At 47.1% G+C, this 25,336-nt stretch overlaps 2 protein-coding genes across 22 annotated transcripts in view; one reads left to right on the top strand and one right to left on the bottom strand.

Annotated features, from left to right (window-relative positions):
- The window catches only part of IFT25 (intraflagellar transport 25), a 46,316-nt gene extending 27,149 nt beyond the window's left edge, over positions 1 to 19,167 (top strand). For 9 of the 19 annotated variants that reach the window (XM_063613196.1, XM_055235329.2, XM_055235327.2 and 6 more), the window contains 2 exons: positions 733 to 1,070; positions 18,640 to 19,167. In XM_063613196.1, coding sequence (XP_063469266.1) covers positions 733 to 1,059 — 327 coding nt within the window. In that variant the 3' untranslated portion in view covers positions 1,060 to 1,070; positions 18,640 to 19,167. Of the gene's footprint in view, positions 1 to 732; positions 1,348 to 4,359; positions 6,659 to 18,639 lie in introns of those variants that run through there. The other 10 variants (XM_063613207.1, XM_063613206.1, XM_055235335.2 and 7 more) reach the window with 5 other exon arrangements.
- Positions 6,905 to 23,912, bottom strand: DIO1 (iodothyronine deiodinase 1). Of its 3 annotated transcripts, none has more exons than XM_055235321.2 (4): positions 23,552 to 23,888; positions 13,145 to 13,288; positions 11,660 to 11,859; positions 6,905 to 8,037 (listed from the first exon to the last, which is right to left on the bottom strand). In XM_055235321.2, exons 1-4 carry the CDS (start codon positions 23,886 to 23,888, stop codon positions 7,969 to 7,971), a joined length of 750 nt encoding a protein of 249 aa, XP_055091296.1. In that variant the 3' UTR covers positions 6,905 to 7,968. The 3 variants fall into 3 exon arrangements, with proteins under 3 accessions (XP_055091296.1, XP_063469260.1, XP_055091297.1); XM_063613190.1 differs by having other exon boundaries at positions 23,744 to 23,888; XM_055235322.2 differs by lacking the exon at positions 13,145 to 13,288 and having other exon boundaries at positions 23,552 to 23,912.
- Positions 23,913 to 25,336: the final 1,424 nt, after the last annotated feature.

Genomic DNA, 25,336 nt, shown 5'->3' with positions numbered 1-25,336 from the left:
TTTCTCTCTTGTTGCCCAGGCTGGAGTGCAGTGGTACAATGTCAGCTCACTGCAACCTGTGCTTCCTGGGTTCAAGTAATTATCCTGCCTCAGCCTCCTGAGTAGCTGGGATTACAGGCACCTGCCACCACGCCTGGCCAATTTTCGTATTTTTAGTAGAGTTGGGGGTCTCACCATGGTGGCCAGGTTAGTCTCAAACTCCTGACCTCAGGTGATCTGCCTGCCTCAGCCTCCCAAAGTGCTGGGATTACAGGTGTTAGCCACTGCGCCTGGCCAAAAAAGGACATTTTAAGATAACTGAGGAAATTTTCTTGTAGACTGGGTGTTATTCATTTTACTATGTGTGATACTGGCTTTAAGCTTATGTAATAAAATGCATGAGCTTAAATGCATATAGAACTGTGGGTGACCGAAATGCATATAAAGCATATGAGATGCATATAGAACTATGGATGGAATGCATATGTACATGAGATGCATAGAGAACTATGGATGACTAAAATGGCCTGATAATCTGGAATTTGCTTACTATTTAAGCAGAGCCTTTATAAAGGAAAGAGGGTTAGTTGAAGCAAATGTGGCAATAAATTATTGAATCTGGGTGATAGATATATGGAGGTTCATTGTACGAGTATTTCTACTTTTATATATGCTTTAATTTTATTTTTTTTGAGATGGAGTCTCGCCAATTTTTTCCTTTTTTTGAGATGTAGTTTTGCTCTTGTCCCCCAGGCTGGAGTGGGATGGCACTATCGTGGCTCACTGCAACCTCCGCCTCCCAGGTTCAAGCGATTCTCCTGCCTCAGCCTCCCTAGGAGCTGGGATTACAGGCACCCGCCACCACGCCCAGCTAATTTTTTTGTATTTTTAGTAGAGATGGGGTTTTGTCATGTTGGCCAGGCTGGTCTCGAACTCCAGACCTCAGGTGATCTGCCCGCCTCAGCCTCCCAAAGTGCTGGGATTACAGGCATGAGCCACTGCGCCCGGCCCGGAAAAGCTAGTTTTAAATGGAGAAGAGTAGGAAAGGCATTTCAAAAGCCACATTGGTATACCAGATAAAAGATGTGAAGGTGAGTAGTCATTCATAATGATGAATTTGGGGAAAAATGAATAAAAAAGTCTGAGTAAAGCAAAAAGTGAAACTAAAACTGAACATTACAGCTAGATCACAGGCTTTCAGGTATTTTCTTGTAACACTGGAACCATTTAAGGTTTTTGAGAAGGAATGTGAATTACAGCAATTGTGTTCATGTTCAATAAAGTGAAATGCTGAGCATTTTCTTTCTGCCAAGTTTCTAAACTGAAATGGCAATAACTCTTTGTGTAAGAAACACTGTGTTGAGGCTTACAGATTGCTAAAAGGGATCTCCAGAGGTTTTCTGATTGATTTCTTTGGCACAGGCCTGGTGAGTTATCTTTAAGTCTTTTTTCTCTGTCTTCTGTGGATGCAGGAAACAATTGATGACTGTAGAACACCCATTTCATACACGGTATTTGAAAACAGCATGCTTTAAACTTCATTTTTCTAGGCTTTAAAAAACTCATTATCACCTTAAACCACTCCAAATTTCAGGCAATAGATATGATATGTAGCTTTACCTTTTTGTTTGTTTTGTATTTCACTGCTGAACTACCCCATCACCTCTTTTTTTTTTTTTTTTTTTTTTTGTTGAGACCGGGTCTGCCGCCCAGGCTGGAGCACAGTGGCACAAACACAGCTCACAGCAGCCTTGACCTCCCAGGCTCAGGTGATCCTCCCACCTCAGCCTCCCGGGTAGCTGGGACTACAGACACATGCCACCACGCCTGGCTAATTTTTTGTATTTTTATAGAGATGGAGTTTCACCATGTTGCCCAGGCTAGTCTCGAGCTCTCAGGCTCACAGGATCCTCCTGCCTTGGTCTCCCAAAGTGTTGGGAATATAGGTGTGAGCCACTGCTCCCAGCTCCTCACCTTTTTAAAGTCTTATTTGTCCTCAACTGGCATCCTCTTCCCCCTTCATGTGGCCTTTCCTCCACCTGCCCATGGACTCCTGACTGCCACTGTGCTGTCTGTACTATGTGTTGAGGCCTTTGTGTTTGCTGTTTCCTCTGCCTGTAGTGCTCCTGCCACTGGTATCAGTATAGCTGGCTTCCTCATTGACATCAGGTCCTTACACAAAATTTCCTTCTCAATAAGCCTTTCTCTGGCCTCCCTATCTAAAATTAGAGCGTTCCTGCACCTTACCCTCGCAAGACAAACACATTAAATCTTTCTTCCCTGTTTTATTTTTCTCCTTTTCTTAGGTCAGGGACCTGACGCAGCCACCCTGTGTTCTGTATTTGGGAGTTCTTATACCTGACTCTTCATTTCTATCATTAAAATTCCACTTAAATTTTTTTCTTTTAATGATATTAATGATAGCCCAAGTATCCTTTGAAAGATGAGGGCAGTGCCACCTGCATTCAGGTGTGAACCTCTTGAGTAGGAGATATAATCCAATTGAATTACCTGGGGCTCTCTCACCCTTATAGGGACAGACCTGCTTATCACTGTCTAACTTTTCTGTTTATCATGTATATCATGTTTATCATCTACTCTCACTAGAATGTAAGCTCCCCAAGGCAGGGGGTTTTGTTGCTTCTGCTCATGACTGTATCCTCAGCTTAGAATAGTGCCTGGCACATCTGTTCTCAATAAATATCTGTTGACTGAATAAGTGAACATTGTTCACTTATTTGCACACCTGTATCTCTTTATACTGTAGAATCTTTGAGGAGCTTTGAATAAAGCTCGTCAACAATATATGCATTTTTGGATCACTTACTGTGGACCAATGCCTATCACAGCACCTTGCATAAAGTTTAAACCAATAAATACTTATTTAAAGGGATGGATAAAAAAGTAAAAATTTAATGACCTTTTAACCATGTACCAAGTCTAGGCAAAGAAATATTACAGAAATGAAAATTGTTTTATCACTCATTTATACATATTTTTTTAATCGCATATTGCATTTGTTGAGCTCTCTCTCAGGAATGCCTCTCTGCAGGGGTCAGGCTGGGGGAGGCATCCTTTGTGGGCTTCACCTTCTAGGTGATGTTCCAGCAGCCCTTTGTAACTTGACCCTGATAGCCTTGTGAGAGATAGTGTGTGGCAGTGTACATCAAAGTTTTAAACATGCATGTAGTCTTTGACACAGAAATTCCATTTCTAGAAATATATCCTAATAATCAGATAAAGGAATATACAAAGATAAGTGGACAAAGATTTATAGCAATGATGTTTCTAAGACAGAAAAACTGGAAACTACTATGCAGCCATATATTAGAAAGTATGATATATACGAACATCATTTTATAATGGGATATGAATTTTATATATATACTATATGTGTTTATAAATATAAAATGGATACTTCTGGTTAAAGATGATGGGGTAAAGGGGTTTTTACTCCATCCCCTTTGTCAAAACATTCACAACAAAAAGAATTATAAAAAGAAAAACTTTTTCTTCAAGGAAGCAGCTATAACCCCTAACATCAAAATGGGACACCCACTCACTAAGTACTGTGAAATGAGGATTTTGGTGAGGGAAGAAGCTGAGAACTAGCATATGTTCTCTCAAAGCTGGAGACTTTATTAAAGGTGTCATGGTTATGAAAGGCTTATCCAACAGTCCCTTGATTAGATTGAAGAGGGCTGCAGGTGGCTCAGGCGGATGGAGAATGTCTCCAGAGAGCCTCGAGGTTAATAACAGAATGGCAGGGAAGATGGAGCTGGAGAGAATCAGGCAGGATACACCAGAGGAGACTGCTGGAGGTAAAGCATGATGAAGGAAGTTGTCTTAGCTCCAGCTGCTGTAACAAAATACCATAAACTGGGTAGCTGAAACAACAGACATTTATTTTCTCACCACTCTGGAGGCTGGAAGTCTGAGATCAGGCTGCTGGCATAGTTTCTGGTGAACCCTTTCTTCCTGCGTTGTAGGTAGCTGTCACCTTGCTGTGTGCTCACACGAGCTCTGTGTGTGTGTGCAGAGAGTGCACTCTGGTGTCTCTTAAGGGACACTATTCCTGTCTTATCAAGGCCACACCCTTATGACTTCATGTGATTTTCATTACCTCTGTATAGGCCCTGTCTCCAAATAAAAGGAGGTTAAATCTTCGACATAGACATTTTGGGGGTTAGAGGGGCACAATTCAATCCATAGCAGAAGGCGAAAAAGCATCCAAAGTAAAGGGAGTGTAACTGAAGGGGATTTCCCTGAGCCCCATCTCAAAGGAAGGAATTTAGTTAATAATAGGCTACTCAAGACAGCGAATGTCAATGAAAGTTGCAGATTGCGCCACCTGACTCCTCATCCCACACTATGTTTCAGCAGATAACAAGCCCCACTAATGAAGACTCATAAGCAGAAAAGACCCAGAAGGGGACTGCCCTGGGTCAGGTTCTCTAGAAGCAGAGCCTCCGACAAGGATTCTTTGAAGAGTGATTTATTGAGGGAGCGCTCTCAGGAGAAACCTCTAAGGAAGTGAGAGAAGCAGGATCAGGCAGAGGGAAAAATTAAACATATGGCTTCTGCTGAAGTCTAGCCTCAGTCTGATCCCACAGGGAGCTCTGAAGCATGATTGGCACCGGAGAAGTAGACTGCCCCACCTTGCAGCAAGGGAACAGGCTTTGGAGTTTCAAATCCATCAGTCATTGGCTGTGGGCCACACAGGTGAAGGACATAATTTCACAGGTATTTCTGGGTAAGACAGCTCCTGTCATGAGGGCAAATTCTCAGGAAAGTGCATCTGTGAGCCATTAGCAGCCAACACTCACAGCAGCTGGCTCATGAGTACCATGGCTTGGTCAAAGGCATCTGGGCAGAGCACCAACAACACCTACTATAGCAGCGGTTCTCAAAGTGTGGTTCCTGAGACAGCAGCATCAGCCTCACCTGAGAACTTGTTAGTAATGCAAATTCCCTAGCTCAACCCCAGATCTATTTGAATTGTAAACTCTGGAGATGAGAACCAAGAATCTGCGTTGCAGCAAGCCCTCCAGCTGATTTTGTTGCATGCCCAAGTTTGAGAACCATTGAACTCCACTGGCCTATGGCTAGCAACTCTCAAACAAAAGGATTGGAATTGAACCCAAACCTCTTGCAGTCTCCTGCACATAGCCCTTTTCCCACCTTTGCCCTTGTAGTTCTCCCCACTTGAAATGCCCTTCTCCCTTCCCATCTTCTCCAGGCTCCCATCTCAAATTATGGAAGTACTGGGCGTCTTTGAAGACCAAGCTCAAATGCCACCAGCTCCAAAAACATTGTTGGATTCACCCAGCTCAGAGGATTGCTGTCTCCTCTGTGCCCTCTGAGCGTTTAGTCTTCACTCTAACATATACTTCACCTTGAGTTATGGTCATTGGAGTGTATGTCTGGTCCCCTGTGAGATTAAGCTGCTGGAGGACAACAGCTCTCCCTCGTCCATCTTTGCATAACTCTGCACTCAGAAGAGAATCAATGCTCAATGTTTGATGCATTAAGTTGAAGAGAATCTAATTGGAAAGCTGGGGGTCTATTTCTGTCATTCTGAAAAGCTCCTCAGTTCCAGCTACTATTATTTGTTGAAAATGGGGAGATTTCTTTGCATTTATAGACACGAATTGGAAGACCATCAGAGAAGTGATTCAGAAGAGCCTTGCCTTATATCCTGTCTCCTTTTGTGGAACTTAATACTTAGGAGGGACAGTGAGTGCTCAGCTGTGCTTCAGTCCCATCATTCTCACAGCTTATCATTTCCAGTATAGCCTCACAAACTCATGCCTGTATTGGTCATGAGTGGCTTTGGTAGGATGGAGAATTTTTACTCAGCATCCCTATTGTCTTGTCCTCCTTCCACCTCCAACCCCCAAAAAGAGGGCCCGAGGAAGCAGTTGTGGGACAATAATTATGATAATCATAATAATAGCCAACACTTCATGACATTCTCTCCAAGTCAGGCACAGTTTTGAGTGCTGTACTCATGAATCTATGGACTAGGCACTATTGATACCCTGTTTTATAGGTCAAGATACCAAGGCAGCTTGATCAAAGTCACCCAGCTGGCAGGAACAGAGCTAGGACTCTGGCCTTGAAGTTAAAGATCCGGTTTGAATCTTGGCTTGTTACTTACTAGTTCTGAGAAGTTTTGCAAGTTACTTAACTCTCTGAGCCTTGATTTCCTCATCTGTAAAATGGGGATAATCATCTCCTCTTTGAGATATAGAGAGATTAAATGAGATAACATATCTGAAAGTGACTGTGCCTGCTAGATGATTAATAATAACTTTTTTTTTTTTACGGAGTCTTGCTCTGTCGCCCAGGCTGGAGTGCAGTGGCACGATCTTGGCTCACTGCAAGCTCTGCCTCCCGCGTTCACGCCATTCTCCTGCCTCAGCCTCCTGAGTAGCTGGGACTACAGGCGCCTGCCACCAGGCCTGGCTAATTTTTTGTATTTTTTTAGTAGAGACGGGGTTTCACCGTGTTAGCCAGGATGGTCTCGATCTCCTGACCTCCTGATCCGCCTGCCTCGGCCTCCCAAAGTGCTGGGATTACAGGCATGAGCCACCGCGCCAAAGTGACAACATTAATAATATTAACTTTGTAGCAACTAAAGTATAGCTAAAGAGAATATGTTCTCATGCTAGCAAAAGGTCTCCAGATCCATTCTTTTATGTCATGTTGTAAAGGTAATTTGATTCCAGTGTGGAAAATTATTTCACTCCAGCAGGAGTTCATAAGACAAAACCACATTTAACATGTAACATAGGGCCTGAATGTTCTTCCCCCAAAATGAGGCCCTTCCAGCATATGATATTTTTGCTGGTCAGATTACACTGGGTAATCAGATACAAATTGGAAAAGAAAATGTAGAGATCACGCTGAAGCCATCCAGAACAGCCTGATGTATTTTAATAGTTCTGTTCTTAGTTTACTGCATCTTATGACATTTTCTTTTGAATCAAGTCACAGCCGTGTGTACTTTAGGCTGTGGCCATCATAAACAAATATGTAAAGATACAGAGTTAAAATAGATGAATACCAGTGGTTATCCGCCAGTTTGATGTAATCTAACACAAATGACCATTAAGAGACTTGCGAAGAAATCAGAGAAACAATTTCACATGTGGGCTTCTGCATAACTGAATGACAGCATTGCTGGTGCCTGTTGTTTGGTTTGGTCAAGGTTATGCTTTTGGGAAGCCAGCCCTCCCTTCTAGATGACTCTGTTGAAAAGTGAGGCTAGTGGAAGATTCAGGGTACAGAGAGCTACATTTCTATGAAATATATTCAAAGATGGTAAAGTGAGTACTCTCCTCTTCCCTGGTAAAATTAGAGATGTGTTACCATGGAAACTCACCCATCATCACCACCAATGTGGACAGGTTTAAATCTTTTGGCAAGGAGAGGATGACTGCCTCCTCCTGTTTCTAATCCCTCCTCTTCCAACTCCTCATCTCTTCCCAACAACTGGAATTCTTCCCATAATTGGTTCTAAAAACTAATTTAGTGTCTTAAATGATCAATTCCATAAATGCAAATTGGGTAAAATGAATTTCCCTAATAGAAGGAATGCCAGCTTGAATTACTTAGTATCAGACGGGCTGGAGAGAGATACCGTACCTCAGAAGTGCGCCTGTAGAGTGCAACTGCTCTCTCAAAGACAGTGTGCAGGGAATGTGGTCTCCACAGTGGGAGCAGTGTCAGGCTGTATTTTCTTCAACAGGGAACTGGCCTGAACAGCTCAAGTGTTGCTTCATTTTCTGATAATAACAATTTGTCTTGATTGGCTGCTGTGGCCTGCATTCCTCAGCTGCGAGTTGTTTGCTTAGATCAGAAAAATCTGAGCTAGTGATTCAGCTAGGGACGCAGGTCAAGGGTAAAAGCCAGCTGGGTCTCAGGGAGAGCTAAGCCTTGAGAAGCACTCCTGTTGGTCACCTAGAATTGAGGTATCTGTCCAGATTAACTGTGGAGCTTTTCCAGAACAGCACGAACTTCCTCTGGGTTGTAGTTCCAAGGGCCAGATTTACCCTGCAAGAGAAATGAATCAGGCATTCCCAGATTTCCAACTTATAAGGAACATGTAGGTCTGGAGGTTAGTTGCAGGATCTGGGCAAATGATGTCTATGTAGGAGCCGTCAGCATGGCTAATTCAGTGGCAGATGCAGCCGTGAGGTGGATGAGAAAGTGTGGACAGTGGCATCAGCAGTTAACAGGAAGGTTGGACAGAGAAGTAGAAAATCCAGAGGACATAAAGTGACATAGTCCTTCAAAAAGAGAAGAGTTCTGTACAAATCAGCTTTTCTTCCATAATCAGACCTTCAGACTGGCCTAATCTTCTTCTCCAGCCTTCACATCAAGTTCTACCCATCCTACCTCAGAACCATCTCTGCCCCTCCAGTTCTACTGCCCTAGGTCAGCCCTTTTCATCCTACAACTTGGGCAGCTGCCACCCCTCCCAGCTATCCCCGGGCGTTAGTCCCTGCTCCCTCCTGTCCATTTTTCAACCAGGAACCAGTGAACTTTCTTTTTTTCTTTTTGTTTTTTTGAGACAGAGTCTCGCTCCATTGCCCAGGCTGGAGTGCAATGGCACAATCTTGATTCACTGCAACCTCTGCCTCTCAGGTTCAAGCAATTCTCCTGCCTCAGCCTCCTGAGTAGCAGGGAATACAGGCATACTCCATCACGCCCAGCTAATTTTTGTATTTTTAGTAGAGACAGGGTTTCGCCACGTGGGCTAGGCTGGTCTCGAACTCCTGGCCTCAAGTTACCTGCCCGCCTTGGCCTCCCAAAGTGCCAGGATTACAGGCGTGAGCCACCATGCCCGGCCATGGAACCAGTGAACTTTCTTTTTCTTTTCTTTTTTTTTTTTTTTTTTTTGAGAGAGTCTCACTCTGTCGCCCAGGCTGGAGTGCACTGGCACTATCTTTGCTCACTGCAACCTCCACCTCCGGGTTCAAACAATTCTTGTGCCTCAGCCTCACAAGTAGCTGGGATTACAGGCGCACGCCACCACTCCTGGCTAATTTTTTGTACTTTTAGTAGAGACAGGGTTTCACCATGTTGGCCAGGCTGGTCTTGAACTCCTGACCTCAGATGATCCACCCATCTGGGCCTCCCAAAGTGCTAGAGTTACAGCTGTGAGCCAGTGAACGTTCTAAGTACAGGTCCGATCATGTCTCTTTCCTGCTCCAAACCCGTCAGTGGCTCTCCTTTGCCCTAAGATGAAGAACAAACCCCTTGGTCCAGAATGAGACCCCTGTGTAACCCCAGTGTCCCCAATCATTTATTCACACTCTGCCCTACTATGCCTCAGTGCCTCCACCCACCCTCTTCCCTATACTGCAGTGATTTTCACTCATTGTTCTCACTAGGCCAACTCCTTATCCTTTAAGGCCCAAGCAATTGCTGCCCCCTCTGAGAAGCCTACCCTTCCCCAGAGGTTGAAAAACTTACAGTCTGAGAGCCAGGTTAGTCCTGATGCCTCACATGCTTTCATCTGCAGTTGTCTGCAGCTGCTGTTGTGCTATAACAGCAGAATTGAATTGTTGTGACAGGGATTACTTGGCACAAAGTTGAAAATATTTACTATCAGGCCCTATACAGAAAAGGCGTGCTGACCCCTGCTCTGGAGTCCCCCAGCAGTTGGGACACTGTAATAGTCTTATTTGGGTCTTCCTTATCCCTCAGCCTGTGAGTACCTTGAAGTAAGGGTGTGGGCCATTTTCTTTTTTCTTTTTTTTTTTTGAGACAGAGTCTCGCTCTGTTGCCAAGGCTGGAGTGCAGTGGTGTGATCTCTGCTCACTGCAACCTCTGCCTCCCGGGTTCAAGCAATTCTCCTGCCCCAGCCTCCTGAGTAGCTGGAATTACAGGCACATGCCACCATGCCTGGCTAATTTTTGTATTTTTAGTAGAGACAGGGTTTCACCATGTTGGTCAGGCTGGTCTCGAACTCATGACCTCGTGATCCACCTGTCTTGGCCCCCCAAAGTGCTGGGATTACAGGCATGAGCCACTGCACCTGGCTGGTCATTTTTTTTTTTTCGAGACAGAGTTTCACTCTTGTTGCTCGGGCTGGAGTGCAATGGTGCGATCTCCGCTCACCGCAATCTCTGCCTCCCGGGTACAAGCGATTCTCCTGCCTCAGCCTCTCAAGTAGCTGGGATTACAGGCATGCGCCACCACGCCTGGCTAATTTTTGTATTTTTAGTAGAGACAGGGTTTCACTATGTTGGTCAGGCTGGTCTCCAACTCCCAACCTCAGGTGATCAGCCTGCCTCGGCCTCCCAAAGTGCGGAGATTACAGGCGTGAGCCACCGCGCCCGGCTAGGTATGAGTCACTTTCAATTCATTTTTGTGTTTCTGGTATTTGCACAGGGCCTAACCCAAGGTAGGGATTCAGTGCCCAGGGTGCCTCAATCACGCCTGAACCATGTCCCAAGGTACAGGAAAGGATGAAGGACCCACATTCTTCTACTGTGACCCTTGCACCATGGGAATTTGCCTGCAAGTTTTTGCTTGTTTTATCTGAATAAGTAGGGTCAGCTTGATCTTGATCTGTGGGCACAGGAGCATCCACATACTGGGTTTCATCTGCTCCCCAAGGCTTGAAATCCCTTCAATAGCTTTAAAACGTAGTTTCTACCTTCTTACGGGAGGCCAAGCCAATTGTATCTAAAGAGTCAGAGGCTGTGCACTTACCTCCCTCACCCTGGCCAGGCTGGAACTTTCGAGAGGGAGCAGTCACAAGAAAGGGAGCCTGAAATGCATTTCTGCCTCACATCCCTGCATCCAGCATTTCCAGCTCCAAACCACGGGTTCCATTCCCCTTGAGACTTCTACCCCGCCAGCCCTGGTTCAGGCCTGCCTCAGATGTTAGCAGCTTCAGACCGTCTCATTTCTGGCCCACCCGATCAGGGGATTTAGAATTGAAATCAGAGCCTTGCCCAGTGTGACCTTAGATAAGTCAATTCCCCTCTCTGAACATTGTTTATAAAACAAAAACAGACCGGGCGCAGTGGCTCACGCCTGTTATCCCAACACTTTGGGAGGCCAAGGCGGGCAGATCACTTGAGGCCAGGAGTTCAAGACCAGCCTGGCTAACATGGCGAAACCCCGTCTCTACTAAAAATACAAAAATTAGCTGGGTGTGGTGCGTGCCCATAGTCGCAGCTACTTGGGAGGCTGAGGCAGGAGAATTGCTTGAACCCAGGAGGTGGAGGTTGCAGTGAGCCAAGATCACCCCACTGCACTCCAGCCTGGGCAACAGAGTGAGAGTCTGTCTCAAAAAAAAAAAAAAAAAAGAAAGAAAGAAAAGAAACCCAAAAAACAGAAAACAAAAACAACATTCTCTGTCAGTTTGAAACCAGACCAGGACTCAGCCATCATCTGGGTTCAAAAGGAAGCCAAGAGGATGCAGCTCCAGTCCAAATGCTAGGGACTTTAGTGTGCATTATTTCATCCCCTGTGAGGTGGAGACCAACATTCCCATTTTGCAGAAGAGGAAATGGAAGGAACTCCAAGAAGTGAAAGCACTCGCCCATGGTCACATGGCTGGTAAATGGCTGGGTGGTGATTTGAATCCAGTTCTGCTTGATGCAAAGCCTTCTCTTTGCCCTTGCCCTCCCTGGGCCCCCTGTCCCCAGGTCACCACCTTGTAGAGGATCCTGCCCTCCTGGATTACGTAGAGCCTCTCAGGAAGTGCTGCGTAGAGCTGGCTGCTCTGGTTCTGCATGGTGTCCACCACCACGGGGCACTGGGGGCTCCTGGCCAGCAGTAGATGGGCTGCCTGCAGGCGGTCCTGAAGGTTCTGGTGACTTCTGATGTCCATGTTGTTCTTGAAAGCCCAGCCATCTACAAGAGAAAGGCCAGGCACCGAGTCCCATTGACACAGCACACACTTCCTGCAGACTAAATAGCCCCTCACTTTTAACTGAGGTTCTCAGAGGAGCCCTTGGCAATTTGGCCTGGTTTCCTATTATGGTTGAGTGTGCAAGGTCACATCAGGAATTAGTGATTGATCCAGAACTGAAGCCCAGGGCTCCTGTCTGCCAGACCCCCGCTCTTCAATGTGAAACAGTCCAATAAACCAGCACTCCTTGATCTTGAATGTGCATGAATCATTGGGGGACCTTGTTATAGGAAGATTCTGATTCGGTCTGTCGAAGGTGGAACTGAGAGTCCATCTAACTCCCAGGATGCCAAGACTGCTGGCGCCTAGACCATACTTGGAGAGGCAAGGGTTTAGATCAGTAGTTCTCTAAGTGTGTGTCCCCAGACTAACAGCATCAACATCACCTGGAAGTTTGTTAAGTAGTGCAAACCCTAGGCGTCAGCCTGCATGGACTAGGAATGGGACCCAGACATCTGCGTTTTAACAGCCTTCCAGATGATTCTAATTCATACTGAGTTTAGGTACTACTTTTTCTCCTAATGCTTCACCACAGTGTTCTTTCAAAAATACTAATATAGGCTGGGCGCAGTGGCTCACGCCTGTAATCCCAGCACTTTGGGAGGCCGAGGTGGGCAGATTGTTTGAACCTAGGAGTTTGAGACCAGCCCGAGTAATGTGGTGAAACTCTATTTCTACAAAAAATACAAAAAACTAGCTGGGCATGGTGGCGTATGCCTGCAGTTCCAGCTACTTGGAAGGCTGAGGCAGGGGGATCGATTTAGCCCAGGAGGTTGAGGCCACAGTGAGCCATGTGAGTGCTACTGCATTCCAGCCCCAGCTCAGGCGACAGAACAAGACCCTGTCTCAAAAAAAAAAAAAAAAAAAAAAATAGCCATATGGCCGTCATTTCACCTGTGACATTTTGGGTCTGAATTCCTTGTAAATGTGTTCAAATCAGTTCTTCTCCGTTGACTTCCCTATTTATCCGGTCAAAATGTTAGAATCCTCTCCTAGCCAGACCCTGTCACTCCAGGTGTTCTGTTCTCTGTACCCTGGTTGAAAGCACAGACTGTGAGGTTAGCCCAGTGCAGGGCCTGGGAGTGGGGGGTGCTCAGTGAATAGCAGCTCTTTCCCTCTCCCCTCCTCTTCCTCCTTCCACCTCCCAACCTTGAGATGGGTCCTGGGGAAAAGGGAGAGAGAAAAGAGAGTGGGAAGAGGTAGAAGAGGCAGAGAATCTTTCCGTACCTGATGCATGTGCTTCTTCAATGTAAATGACAAGAAAATCTGCTATGGAACTAAAGTCTTCAATAAGCCTCTTGAATTGGTCAAATTTGAACATAAATGAAGGTCAGGTACAACTTCCAAAATTCAGCACCAGTGGCCTATTACCTGAAACAGCAACAACCATCACAAACTGAGAATCTACACACAGCTTTCTTTTACAAGCACCATTTTCACTCCTATGTTCAGTTCTGTTATTTTTATTGCCCCCCCGCCTCCCACCCCAGGATGGGTCCTAGGCACTGGGGTCCGACGCCTAGAGAGTATGACTTAGCAGGGGCTGGAGCTGGTTTACTCCTCTCTAAAATGAGAAGTTTTTTTAGGTGGTCTCAGTGGACCACCTGCGGTTGCCGCATAGTAGTTTAAATATAAGAGGAGTCCCTTTCATGCAGTTTATAAGGCAGGTATGCATCCATTCTCTCATGCGATGGGATTAGTAATACTGCAAGGTTGATAATTTTTCCCCCATTTTATAGACAAAGAAACTGAGTTTTACACACTTGCTCCAGGTCACACAGCAGGTCAGTGAGGAGTTAAAATGAACATTCTGGTTTCTGAACTCTCAATTCAGTGCTCTTTCTATTCGTAGCACTTCAGTTTCCTCATCCACAAGGGGGCATAATAATACTTTGTAGCACTGTTAGGAGGATTAAATAAATTAATAGAGAGAAGGGCTTAAACTGGTTCCTGGCTCATAGTAGGTGCTTAATAAATGTAAGCTGTTGCTATGAGCTTGTATCTCCTCCCTGAGCTATGAAGTAGGGAGGCACCGAAGGCAGCTCCACAAAGAGAGGCTGCATAATTTGCTGGGCCTGCTGCCAAATGAAAATGCAGGGTTCCTTGTTCAAAAAGTGGGGGAAAGTGCCATTAAATTTATTAAAATATAAAGATGTTTCTTTCTTTTTTATTTTTTTGAGATGGAGTCTCACCCAGGCTGGAGTGCAGTGGTGTGATCTCAGCTCACTGCAACCTCCACCTCCGGGGTTCAAGCAATTCTCCTGCCTCAGCCTCCTGAGTAGCTGGGACTCCAGGTGCGCACCACCACACCTGGCTAATTTTTGTATTTTTAGTAGAGACGGGGTTTCACTGCGTTGGCCAGGCTGGTCTCAGACTCCTGACCTCAAGTGATCCGCCCGCCTTGGCCTCCCAGGATTACAGGCCTGGGCCACTGTGCCCAGCCTAAAATACAAAGACATTTCTAATCTTCTGTAGTCCCTCTCTTGACCTGGCATCGTGTCTTTTAGTTGCTATTTAATGTCATACTCCCCTGGCACAGGGATATTCATAGAGTGAGAGCAGATCCTCACAGCTACCCAGCACCCCAGAGACCGAGTGTGTGTGCACTTCCCTTTCCCTCCAGCCACCAGACCAACATGCCATGCCCCGCCCAGCATCACAGAAGTTGAGCCAGACATGGCCCCTTCCCACCTGCCCACCACCCCAACCCACAGGGTATTGCAGCCTCTGTAAGGAACATACTAGGTACCTTGATGGGGGAAAGGGTGGGCAAGAAGCTTCCCCTACCCTCAGTCACTTGGTGAATTGCACTATGGCACTGCGAGCCCGGGATGGGGACAGCTGCCATGCGACACTGGGGGATGTGACACCTGACCCCCACCTTCCTCATGTCTGTATCCAGGCCCACTCTGGGGTCAGGAGATGGCAGCAGTCACTGGGTGGGAGCAGGAAGGAGCACCTGGGGATGGGAGAGTGGGCCTTGGAGAGCATGTCCTGGAGGGCAGGGAGCCCGTGGAAGGCAGGAGCCCGTGGAAGGCAGGGAGCCCGTGGAAGGCAGGGAGCCCGTGGAAGGCAGGAGCCCGTGGAAGGCAGGGAGCCCGTGGAAGGCAGGAGCCCGTGGAAGGCAGGGAGCCCGTGGAAGGCAGGAGCCCGTGGAAGGCAGGGAGCCCGTGGAAGGCAGGGAGCCCGTGGAAGGCAGGGAGCCTGTGGAAGGCAGGAGCCTGTGCCAGCAGAGGCTCCAAGTCCTCGGGGCACTCTCCGCTGTCCCATAGGGTTTCACTTACAAAACGCAGATTCAAAGATAAAATTATGAAGAATTTCAAGACATACTTTGCAACTCTGGTGTGCTAAAAACAACAACAGCAACAAAAACTTGAGACAGCTGCTGCAGAACATTAAATCCCAAGGACAAGGCCCTTTTGAATGTAGGTCCCTGTGTGATTCACTGGTCCCATGTCCATGAAGCTAGCCCTGGGTGGAAGCCTTCTGTAACTCCCCATCCTAGACCAAGGACAACTCTGGGGAGCAGCCGGCCTGCTGTGGTTTCTTACAGCCAGAGCTGACATTGTTGAGTCCTTACCATACATTTTTTTGGAGCGTGGCTGGTCTTGCACTGTGACATGGCCTGTTAAAGTGTCCACATACCCCCAAACCCACCTACTCATTATCCCCTGAGGGCAGGGCCTGTTCCTCATTCATCCTTGAATCTCCAGAATGTAGCATACTCTCATCCTATCTACAATTATTTATTCAGCACTTAAAATATGCAAGTCTCCCTGCCACACACTGGGGATTTGGCAGAGAATGAGACCAGCAGCTCTCTGGCTGTGTGCAGTTTGAAGTCTGCTTAATGGGGAGACAGGCAAAAAAAACTAAGTAAATGCATAAATCAAGAAGTTTCAAATTGTGATCAGTGTTACGAGAGAGGCTATAAAGGAGTGACCTACTTTAGACAGGTGGGGCAGGGAAGGCCTTTGAGGAGCTGCCATTTAACCTGAGAAATGAAAGACAGGAGAGAACCAGCCGTGGGAAAGGGAGAAAGAGATTCTAGCCGAAGAGAGTCGCACAGAGCCCCTAAGGAGGGACAGAACTTGGTGTGTTCAAGGCCCCACAAAACCACTGGCAGGAACCAGGCATAGAGAGCAACAAGAGAAGGGTTAGAGAGTTAGGGATGGACCAGAGCAGGCAGGCTCCCATAAGCCTCTGTAAAGAATCTGGATTTTATCCTAAGTATGTGGGCTATCATAGGAATATAAAGCAAGGGTGGTGAATATTGTCACATATTTTCTTTCTTTTTTTTTTTTTTTTTAAGAGACGAGATCTTGTTATGTTGCCCAGACTGGAATGCAGTGGCGGTTCACAGGTGCCATCATAATACACTACAGCCTTGAACTTCTGGGCTCAAGTGATCCTCCTGCCTCAGCCTTCTTAGTAGCTGGAACTATAGGCGCACTTGACTATATCTGACTCATTTGTTGCAGTTTTGGCTGCCCAGCTCCTAACTCTCCTTCCTACTTAGAATTCCCTATTTTGTATTCTATTTATGAAACAGTTTGCCCAGCCTTGCTCTATGGAAGACAGAAGGGCCAGGTTCGCACTCTGCCCCTGGCAGCCAGGGCTCAGGCAGTGACCCCAGCTGGGCTAATTATATCCTTCCACATAGATCTTTGATTCTGGGAGTCATTGAGACGGCAGAATTCATCCACAGCCCAGTTGTGGTGCCCCTGTAAGGGATGGTGATGGGTTCCCATGGCAACCACAATGACAGCAGGATCCAGGCCCAACTATTGATGCTAAAAGACAGTCCAATCAAGACCAGCTGGTATTGTTTCTGGAAAGCACTCAACATCTTTCCAGTATGTTCCTTTATGTACATATGTGTGTGTGACCAAGAAAACCAGAGGGAGCTTCTGTTGCTTACAAGCCAGAACCCTGACTGCTACAGTAGGGCCATGTAATGACCAGATTTACATTTGAAGATCACTCTGGCTGCTCTGTGGAGAAACGACTAAGAGTGAAAATGAAAGTGAGGGATAAGCAGTTAGGGGGCACTGGAGAAGTCTACATGAAAGACAATGGGCCTGGATGCAGTAGCTCACACCTGTAATCCCAGCACTTTGGGAGGCCGAGGCAGGAGGATCGCTTGAGCCCATGAGTTCAAGACCACCCTGGGCAACACAGCGAGACCTTATCTCCTAAAAAAAAAAAATTAGCTGGCCCTGGTAGTGTGTGCCTGTAGTCCCAGCTACTCAAGAGGCTGAGGCCGAAGGATCCATTAAGCCCAAGAGGTTGAGGCTGTAGTCAGCTGTGATTGTGCCATTGCGCTCCAGCTTGGGCCACAGAATGAGACCCTGTCTCTGTAAGAGAGAGAGAGAGAGAGAGAGAATGGGAGCCTGGGCTAGCTAGTGTGGGGCAGTGGAGCTGGAGAGAAGGCAGAATTGTCAGGGTTTGTGGATAGATGGGAAGTAGAGGGCATCTTAACTTGCATGTGGTTTATTTGGTTAACTATATCCCCTCTGTGTTCTGCAAAGAATTTAAAGCTCCTTACACCTATACTAACACATTAAATAGAATTTTTTTATTTTTTATTTTTGAGATGGAGTTTTCCTCTGTCACCCAGGCTGTAGTGGAAAAACGTGATCTCAGCTCACTGCAACCTCTGCCTCCCAAGTTGAAGGAATTCTCCTGCCTCAGCCTCCCAAGTAGCTGGGATTACAAGTGCACGCCACCACGCCTGGCTAATTTTTGTATTTTTAGTAGAGACGGGGTTTCTCCATGTTGGCCAGGCTGGTCTCGAACTCTTGATCTCAAGTGATTCACCGGCCGTGGCCTCCCAAAGTGCTGGGATTACAGGCGTGAGCCACTGTGCCTGGCCAGATTTTTTTTTTAATCATGCCCCTCCGGGAGGCGTAGAACAGGAGGGGAAGATGGAATACACACAGGCCATAGATCCCATGCATTTGTTATAACTGAGCTATATTTTGACTCTGACTTTCCTGGTGGCCAAGTAAAAGAAGAAACAAAATTGGCTTATATTCTCAATTTTTAGCATATGAGAGGAAAGCAGACTAGTTTCACTGGACATACGAAGCAGCTCTCCTTGTCCTTGGGTCAGACTTTTTCTTAAGAGGCCTGAGGAGGCATGGAGTGGCCTCAGTCTCTGCTGGTTGACTGCACTATGATTTCTCATCCATGTGACAAGGAGGCCCAGGCTTCAGGAGGGCAGCTCAGAGGTCAATTGTGGCCAAGTGGCTGGTCACTGGCCTCCAATGACCCCAGGGAGTCACTCTGTCACTCTTTAGGTAGGAACCCAAAAAGCCTGGGCAACATAGCAGGACCCCGTCTCTTAAAAAAAAAATTATCCAGGCGTGGTGACACATGTCTAGTCCCAGCTACTTGGGAGGCTGAGGCAGCAAGACCACTTGAGCCCAGGAATGAGGCTGCTGTGAGCTACGATCGTGCCATTGCACTCCAGCCTGGGCAACAGCATGAGACCCCATCTCAATAAAAATAAAAAGCAAAGAACCCGAAAGACTTATGGTCATGATCAACTCTAAGTATCAGCTGTATGAAATTTTGTTTTTAATTGGGAAAAAAACTCAACATCCACTGATTCAGACCCTGGAAGAGACAGAGCCATTTGTTTAATTATTTATAGTGTGGTTGGGTACAATGGTCAGTATTGAGGGCAAAGTTTAAACTAAGCTCTCTGCTTTCCTCAGCAGCAGAGAGGTAAAGGATGAGTGCATGGGGGCTGGCACCCTGCCCGTGTCCACAGACCACAGTGCAGAGAACACCATTTCGAGCATCCAGTGAAGACTATCAAGTCCAACTCCTTTGTATAAATGGGAAAACAGCCCAGACCAGTAAATTACCCCCCACGTCAGGATCTCTCAGCAGAGAAATCCTATTTATAGTTATTGGACAACACTTGTAAGTACACTTGGAAAGATGTTAGAAGATTTTAAACAGGGGCTGAAATAAAGCCAGTTTCAGATTAACTCTCAGGTATCCAGAAAGTAAATCATCCAGAACTTGCCTTCTGCCACACCATGCCAGTTACTCGATGTTTTGTTCTGTGTGTGTCCAAGAGTGTGTGTATATTGTGTGTGTGTGCGTGTGCATGGACACACAGAGGGCTGGAGGTGGCTGAGAGTTTCCCTGAGCTCCTGCTGTCTTATCCAGTAACAGCAAGTGCACGAGCTGAGAGTCAGAAGTCTAGTTCTGGCTCTTCTAAGAACTCACCGTGTGACTCTAAGTGAATCATTCACCTCTCTGGACCTTTGCATCTCAAAAACGAAGCAGTTGCTTTAGATTATCAGTGAAGATTCTTCATGTCTCTCTATCTCTGGCTCTGAGTTCAGAGTTTATACCCAAAGCATACAACAGAGCTTTTTGGTGGCCTGGTGGGTTTCCAAAGTAGTTACAACATGTCTTTTTTTTTTTTTTTTTTTTTTGAGACAGAGTCTCACTTTGTTGCCCAGGCTGGAGTGCAGTGGCGTGATCTCAGCTCACTACAAATTCCACCTCCCAGGTTCAAGCAATTCTCCTGCCTCAGCCTCCGGAGTAGCTGGGATTACAGGCGCATGCCACGATGCCCTGCTAATTTTTGTATTTTTAGTAGAGACAGGATTTCATCACGTTGGCCAGGCTGGTCTCGAACTCCTGACATAAAGTGATCCACTGGCCTCGGCCTCCCAAAGTGCTGGGATTACAGGTGTGAGCCACCATGCTCGGCCAATGTCTTTCTAATAAGCAAAACTGATCATGCTTACTTCTCGCTTGGAAACCCTTCCAGAACTCACCAGTACTCTCAGGATAAAGTCAACCTGCAGCTACGACACACAAGGCCCCGTAAGCTCTGGTTCCTGATGATGCCTTCAGCCTCATCCTTCACCCCTTCCTGCCTCTGGGACCCCACTTGTGCCAAACTGAATGTTGCTCCTCCACATCTCAGACCTCTGCTGCTCCTCCTCTCTGCCCTGCCCTGCTTCCCATGCCCCTCTTCCTCACCCACCCCAAGGTTTCACTGTCCCTAGACAATCAGCTCACCATCCTCTCCTCCAGGAAGCTTTCCCTGGGCCACCTCCTTACCCTACTCTTGACAGGGTTCCTTCCCCCAGCGCCCTCTGCTTCCCTGTCACGACGCCATCTCTCACTCTGGGTTATGAGGCCTTCCAGGGCAGGGGCCCGTGGCGTTTATTTCCATATTGTTAGTACCTATGATTTCAGGGGACTTTGGGTTAATGTGTTGAAAGTAAACTCTATTTTGCGAATAGATTTTTCTTTTGCTTCAGTCCCCTCCTCTTACCATTAAAAAGTTTTTATTTTATTTATTTATTTATTTTTGAGACAAGGTCTTAACTCTGTCACCTAGGCTGGAGTGCACTAGCATGAACATGGCTCACTGAAGCCTCGACCTCCTGGGCTTAAGTGACCCTCCCAACTGAGCCTCCTGAGTAGCTGGGACTACAGGCTCACACCACCTCATCCCACTAATTTTTAAATATTTTATAGAGACAGGGTTCCACTCTGTTGCACAGGCTGTTCTTGAACTCCTGGGCTCAAGCAATCCTCCCACTCAGCTGCTCACGGTGCTGGGATTACAGGCATGGGCCATTGCACCTGGTCACTCTTACCATTTTTTAGTCTCAGCTGCAGCAGCAGGGAGCAGGGACAAATTGAACAGTTTTTATTTTATTTTATTTTATTTTATATTTTATTTTATTTTTTTTAAGACAGAGTCTCGCTCTGTCACCCAGGCTGGAGTGCAGTGGTGCGATCTCGGCTCACTGCAACCTCTGCCTCCTGGGTTTAAGTGATTCTCGTGCCTCAGCCTTCTGAGTAGCTGGGATTACAGGTGCATGCCACCATGCCTGGCTGATTTTTGTATTTTTAGTAGAGACGGGGTTTCATCATGTTGGCCAGGCTGGTCTTGAACTCCTGACCTCAAGTGATCCGCCTGCCTCAGCCTCCCAAAGTGCTGGAATTAAAGGCGTGAGCCAAATTCAACAGTCTTTAAAATGTAAACTGCCTCACTGAAAGTGGACAGTTACATGATGCAAGTACATTCCGCGAACTGGCCATGAGGCAAGCTGGCTTTCAGGGGACTGATCTGCAGATGATTGGCATTCAGCAAACTGGCCTGTTTCTGTTACAGTGCTTGGCACGTGGGCATGTGGTAAGTTAGTTATTACCATTGCTCTTACTACCAGTGTAATCAGTGAACATTTGTTGAATAAACTGAGGTCATTTGTGCACTGTGGTTTGAAATTATGAATGAACAACAACAACAAAAGAAGCTCCTGCCTTCCCTTCTGAAACACTCTTCCCTTTTTCCTCGTCAGGCTACAAAAATCTGACTCATTCTTCAAGGCCTAGTTCCAGAGCCACCTCCTCCAGGAAACCTTCCAAGTCCTCCAGGCAAAAGTTCTATTTTTTATGGCCTCCCCCATTTCACAGGACTGTAAGGATTTGTTTATTACCTCTATCTGTTCTATGGAACTGTAAACTCCTCATGTGCATACGCTCATATGCACATGAAATTCCAGGAGGAGGATATAGTATTCAGGGTTTCCCAACTACTTTGACCAAGCAACACTACATATTAAAGCATATCTGTGGAACTTAGGTTCTAAAGAACATGCTTTCAAAAACACAGGATAGGCCAGGCACAGTGGCTCATGCCTGTAATTCCAGCATTTTGGAAGGCTGAATTGGGTGGATCACTTGAGTCCAGGAGTTCGAGACCAGCCTGGGCAACATGGTGAAACCCCACCTCTACAAAAAATGCAAAAATTAGCTGAGCATTGTGGTGTGCACTTGTAGTCCCAGGTACTAAGGAGGCTAAGGTAGGAGGATGGCTTGGGCCTGGGAAATCGAGGATGCAGTGAGTCGTGATCATACCACTACACTCCAGCCTGGGCAGTAGAGTGAGACCCTGTCTCAAAAAAAAGAAAAAAAAAAAAAAAGAAAAAGAAAAAAAGAAAAACACGGAATAAACCAACTGCCTCAGGTGCCTTCTCTACCTGCTGCATCTAGGCCCTGGGCCAAGCATGCTGAGGAATCCAGAGATAAATCAGACACACACCCTCTCCTGAGGCTCTCCATTGGGCAGGGAAATAAAACTTGTGCTTAGGTACCAGCTGCTGAGCAGGAAGCAGCAGTGTCCAAGCAGAGGTGCAGACAGACAGCCATGAGCCGAAGGGAGAGAGCACATGCCTAGCTGTAGGGAGCTGAGGTGGCTTCACTGAGGACAAGGCGTCAGGAGAGCTGGACCCACATGAATGAGGGGGATTTAGACGGCGATGGAGAGGGGAAGGGCATTCCTGACCAGCCGATATCAGCAAAGGCAAAGACAAGGGAAAGTATGAGAGATGTACAAGGCCCAACAGTTTGTCCGAAAGAAATGAGTGTGGAGGGGAGCTCGGAGGTAGAATTGAGAAGAAAAGCTGGAGCCTGACCAGGGAGGACCTGGAATCCAAGGCTGAGCCTGGGCTTCATCCTAAATGCAGAGGGGAGCTGCTGAAGGTGGTTGAGCTGGTGTGTACTCAGAGAAGAGCAATCTGGCAGCCACTCACAAGCTGGGCTAGTTGAGTGGGCAAGTGGGGGAGAAGGAAGTTCTGGCAGGAGAGAGGCTGGGAGGACAAAAAAGAGAAAACTGGAGCGGTCAAGAACTCAAGCAGAGGAAACTGGTTTTCCTGGACTGGGGAGTGGGTGGAGTTAGAGAGAGAAAACTGAGCCTTTTTTTTTTTTTTTGTGATGGAGTCTCACTCTGTCACCCAGGCTGGAATGCAGTGGCACAATCTCGACTCACTGTGATCTCCGCCACCCGGGTTCAAGCGGTTCTTCTGCCTCAGCCTCCCAAGTAGCTGGGATTACAGGTGCACACCACCACGCCCGGCTAATTTTTGTATTTTTAGTAGAGACAGGGTTTCATCATGTTGGCCAGGATGGTCTCGAACTCCTGACCTCGTGATCTGCCAAGCCTCAATCTCCTAAAGTGCCGGGATTACAGGCATGAACCATCATGCCTGGCCGAGAGCTCTTTAACAAGTATTTACTGAGCAGCTACCATGTGCCAGCATCAGGCATGGGTGTAATAGCGGGTGAGAGCAATGGTCTTGACCTGCATTGAGTTTGCAGGCTAGTGAGGGAAGCAGACATGAATCCTAGCCAGCCGTACGTAATTACAAACCACAACAGGTGTAATAAAGAAAAGTTTAGGATGTTAAGCAGGCAGATGAGAGAGGGTAGCCTAGTATGGGGGAGCTGGGCTTGGCTTCTCGAAAGAAGCATCATTGAGCAACAGTCTGAAGATTGAACAAGAGTTAACCAGGCAGAGAGGTGGGCAAAGAGCAGCCCAGGCAGATCAGCCTGTACAGTAAGAGCAGTGTTCCAGGGGCCGAAATGCCAGACAGGATGGTTTGTGATTTGAGTGCCTGGGAAGGTGGTGATGTTACTTAGAGAAACAATCCACAAGAAGTTCTAGTTTCAGGAAGCAGGAAGAGGACAAGAAGGTCCACAAGGAGCAGCAAAAGTAGTAGGAGAATTCAGGACTTTCCAACCCATCTCTTCATCCCCCTCTACCGCTGCTATTTCAAGCACCCCTCAAGTGTGTGGCAGCCTCCTGACCTTGCATAAACTCCCAAATGTTGCACGTCTGTCCTGAGAGGCGGACCACCGGGCAGTTTGGGGCCAGACCCCCTAGCTCAGTCGTGTCCTCTAGTCGCTGCCAACGGACCTTCAAGACGAACCAGAAATACTGGGTGCTGAAAAAGGTCGGGATCCAGTTGTCGTGGCTGAAATGGGGGTTCCTGGTCATACCCGTCTTCTCGCCCATGGCCAGGATGTTCCGCTTGACTCTGTCTGGAAACAATATCAGAAGCACTTTACCCACGACCACATGCACAGCCACCTCCAAGAGCACCCAGAGCCTCTTCAGCCACAGCCCTGCCTGGGGCAGCCCCATGTCGGCACAGCCAGAGTAAGCTCTGAGGCCTATGGGCAGAGAGGCTGCAGCCAGGCGACACTGGGCGGAGCTGAATGAAGGTGCAGGGTAGGAGCAGCCAACCCCGGGCCAGGGGAAGGAGTCAGGTCAGAAGATGTTTGCCTTTGTCATGAGACAGAAAATTCCTAACCAGGTGCACAAAGGTCTGTTTTAATCATTATCATTTCCGATTCTTTGCCTGAGCTTTTGAGAGATTCTTGGATTGGTAGATTGCTCATCTTAAATTCTCCCTCTGATTAATTTTTTAAAAAATAAGTACTTAAAAAGACCACACTTAAAGAGATCCTGTTAGATGTTCTCTCACAAGTCAATAGGTTTGGATATTAGTTATTCTTTATACAAACTCTTCTTTTACTAATGAAAGATGTTTTTCCCAATCATGGTTTTTTGTTGTTGTTGCTGGGGATGGAGTCTCGCTCTGTCGCCCAGGCTGGAGTGCTGTGGCACAATCTCAGCTCACTGCAACCTCTGCCTCCCAGGTTCAAGCAATTATCCTGCCTCAACCTCCTGAGTAGCTGGGATTACAGGCGCCTGCCACCACGCCCGGCTAATTTTTGTATTTTTAGTAGAGACAGGGTTTCACCGTGTTCGTCAGGCTGGTCTCGAACTCCTGACCTCAGATGATCCACCTGCCTTGACCTCCAAAAGTGCTGGGATTACAGGCTCGAGCCACCGCGCCCGGCCCCCAGTCATGGCTTCTAGCTGGTGGTTGACTATTTCTGTAGTCACAGCCCTCCCCAGGGGATATGGATCTGAAACCTCCCAGGGCAGAGACAGAACTGAGACCATTCCTAACAAAACCTGGGGCCTGCAACTCCCCTTAGCACTGGGCATAGAGTGATAAAACACCCTTTTCTCTCAAGGAAGCCATGGTCTAGTGCGGGGAACAGACAAGTAAACAAAAAACTGCCATTTCCTAAATGAAGTCCAGAGGCGGAGGGTGTGTGTGGGCTACGAGAGCAGGGAGAAGGGGAAGCTAGTTCTGGTTAGAGAAGTCAAGAGGACTTCACTGAGGAAGTGATTTCTATGCTGAAACCAGAAAGATGGCAAGCAAGTGGGGATAGTGTCCTGGTGGAAGGAACCACATGGCCAAAGGCCCAGAAGCCAGAGACAGCATGGCTCATTGGAGAAACTGAAAGAAGAATCATAGAGCTCAGAGTTGGAAAGTGTTTTAAAACACACCCAAGATCTTTTCTTTTTTTTATAATTGAGACGGGGTTTCCTTCCTCTGTCACCAGGCTGGAGGGCAGTGGTGTGATCATAGCTCACTGCAGCCTCGAACTCCTGGGCTCAAGCCATCCTCTCACCTCAGCCAGAGTAGTTAGGACTACAGGCTTGCCACCCAAACCTGGCAAATTTTGTGACTGTTATAGCATCTCCTTATGTTGCCCAGGCTGGTCTTGAACTCT

This window comes from Symphalangus syndactylus, chromosome 19 (genome assembly GCF_028878055.3).
Source record: "Symphalangus syndactylus isolate Jambi chromosome 19, NHGRI_mSymSyn1-v2.1_pri, whole genome shotgun sequence".
Classification (NCBI taxonomy): Eukaryota; Metazoa; Chordata; class Mammalia; order Primates; family Hylobatidae; genus Symphalangus; species Symphalangus syndactylus.
Note: the sequence above shows the minus strand (reverse complement) of the source record. Positions and strands in the feature narration are given on the sequence as shown.

What these genes read in the sequence shown, in the direction of transcription:
- DIO1 (XM_055235322.2), bottom strand. Translation starts at nt 23,888, where the DNA reads ATGGGGCTGCCCCAGGCAGGGCTGTGGCTGAAGAGGCTCTGGGTGCTC. An exon ending in CATTTGGGAGTTTATGCAAG is followed by an intron (nt 11,860 to 23,551) that starts GTCAGGAGGCTG and finishes TTTCTCTTGTAG; the next exon opens with ATGGCTGGGCTTTCAAGAAC. An exon ending in AGGGCAGGATCCTCTACAAG is followed by an intron (nt 8,038 to 11,659) that starts GTGGTGACCTGG and finishes TTTCTCTTGCAG; the next exon opens with GGTAAATCTGGCCCTTGGAA.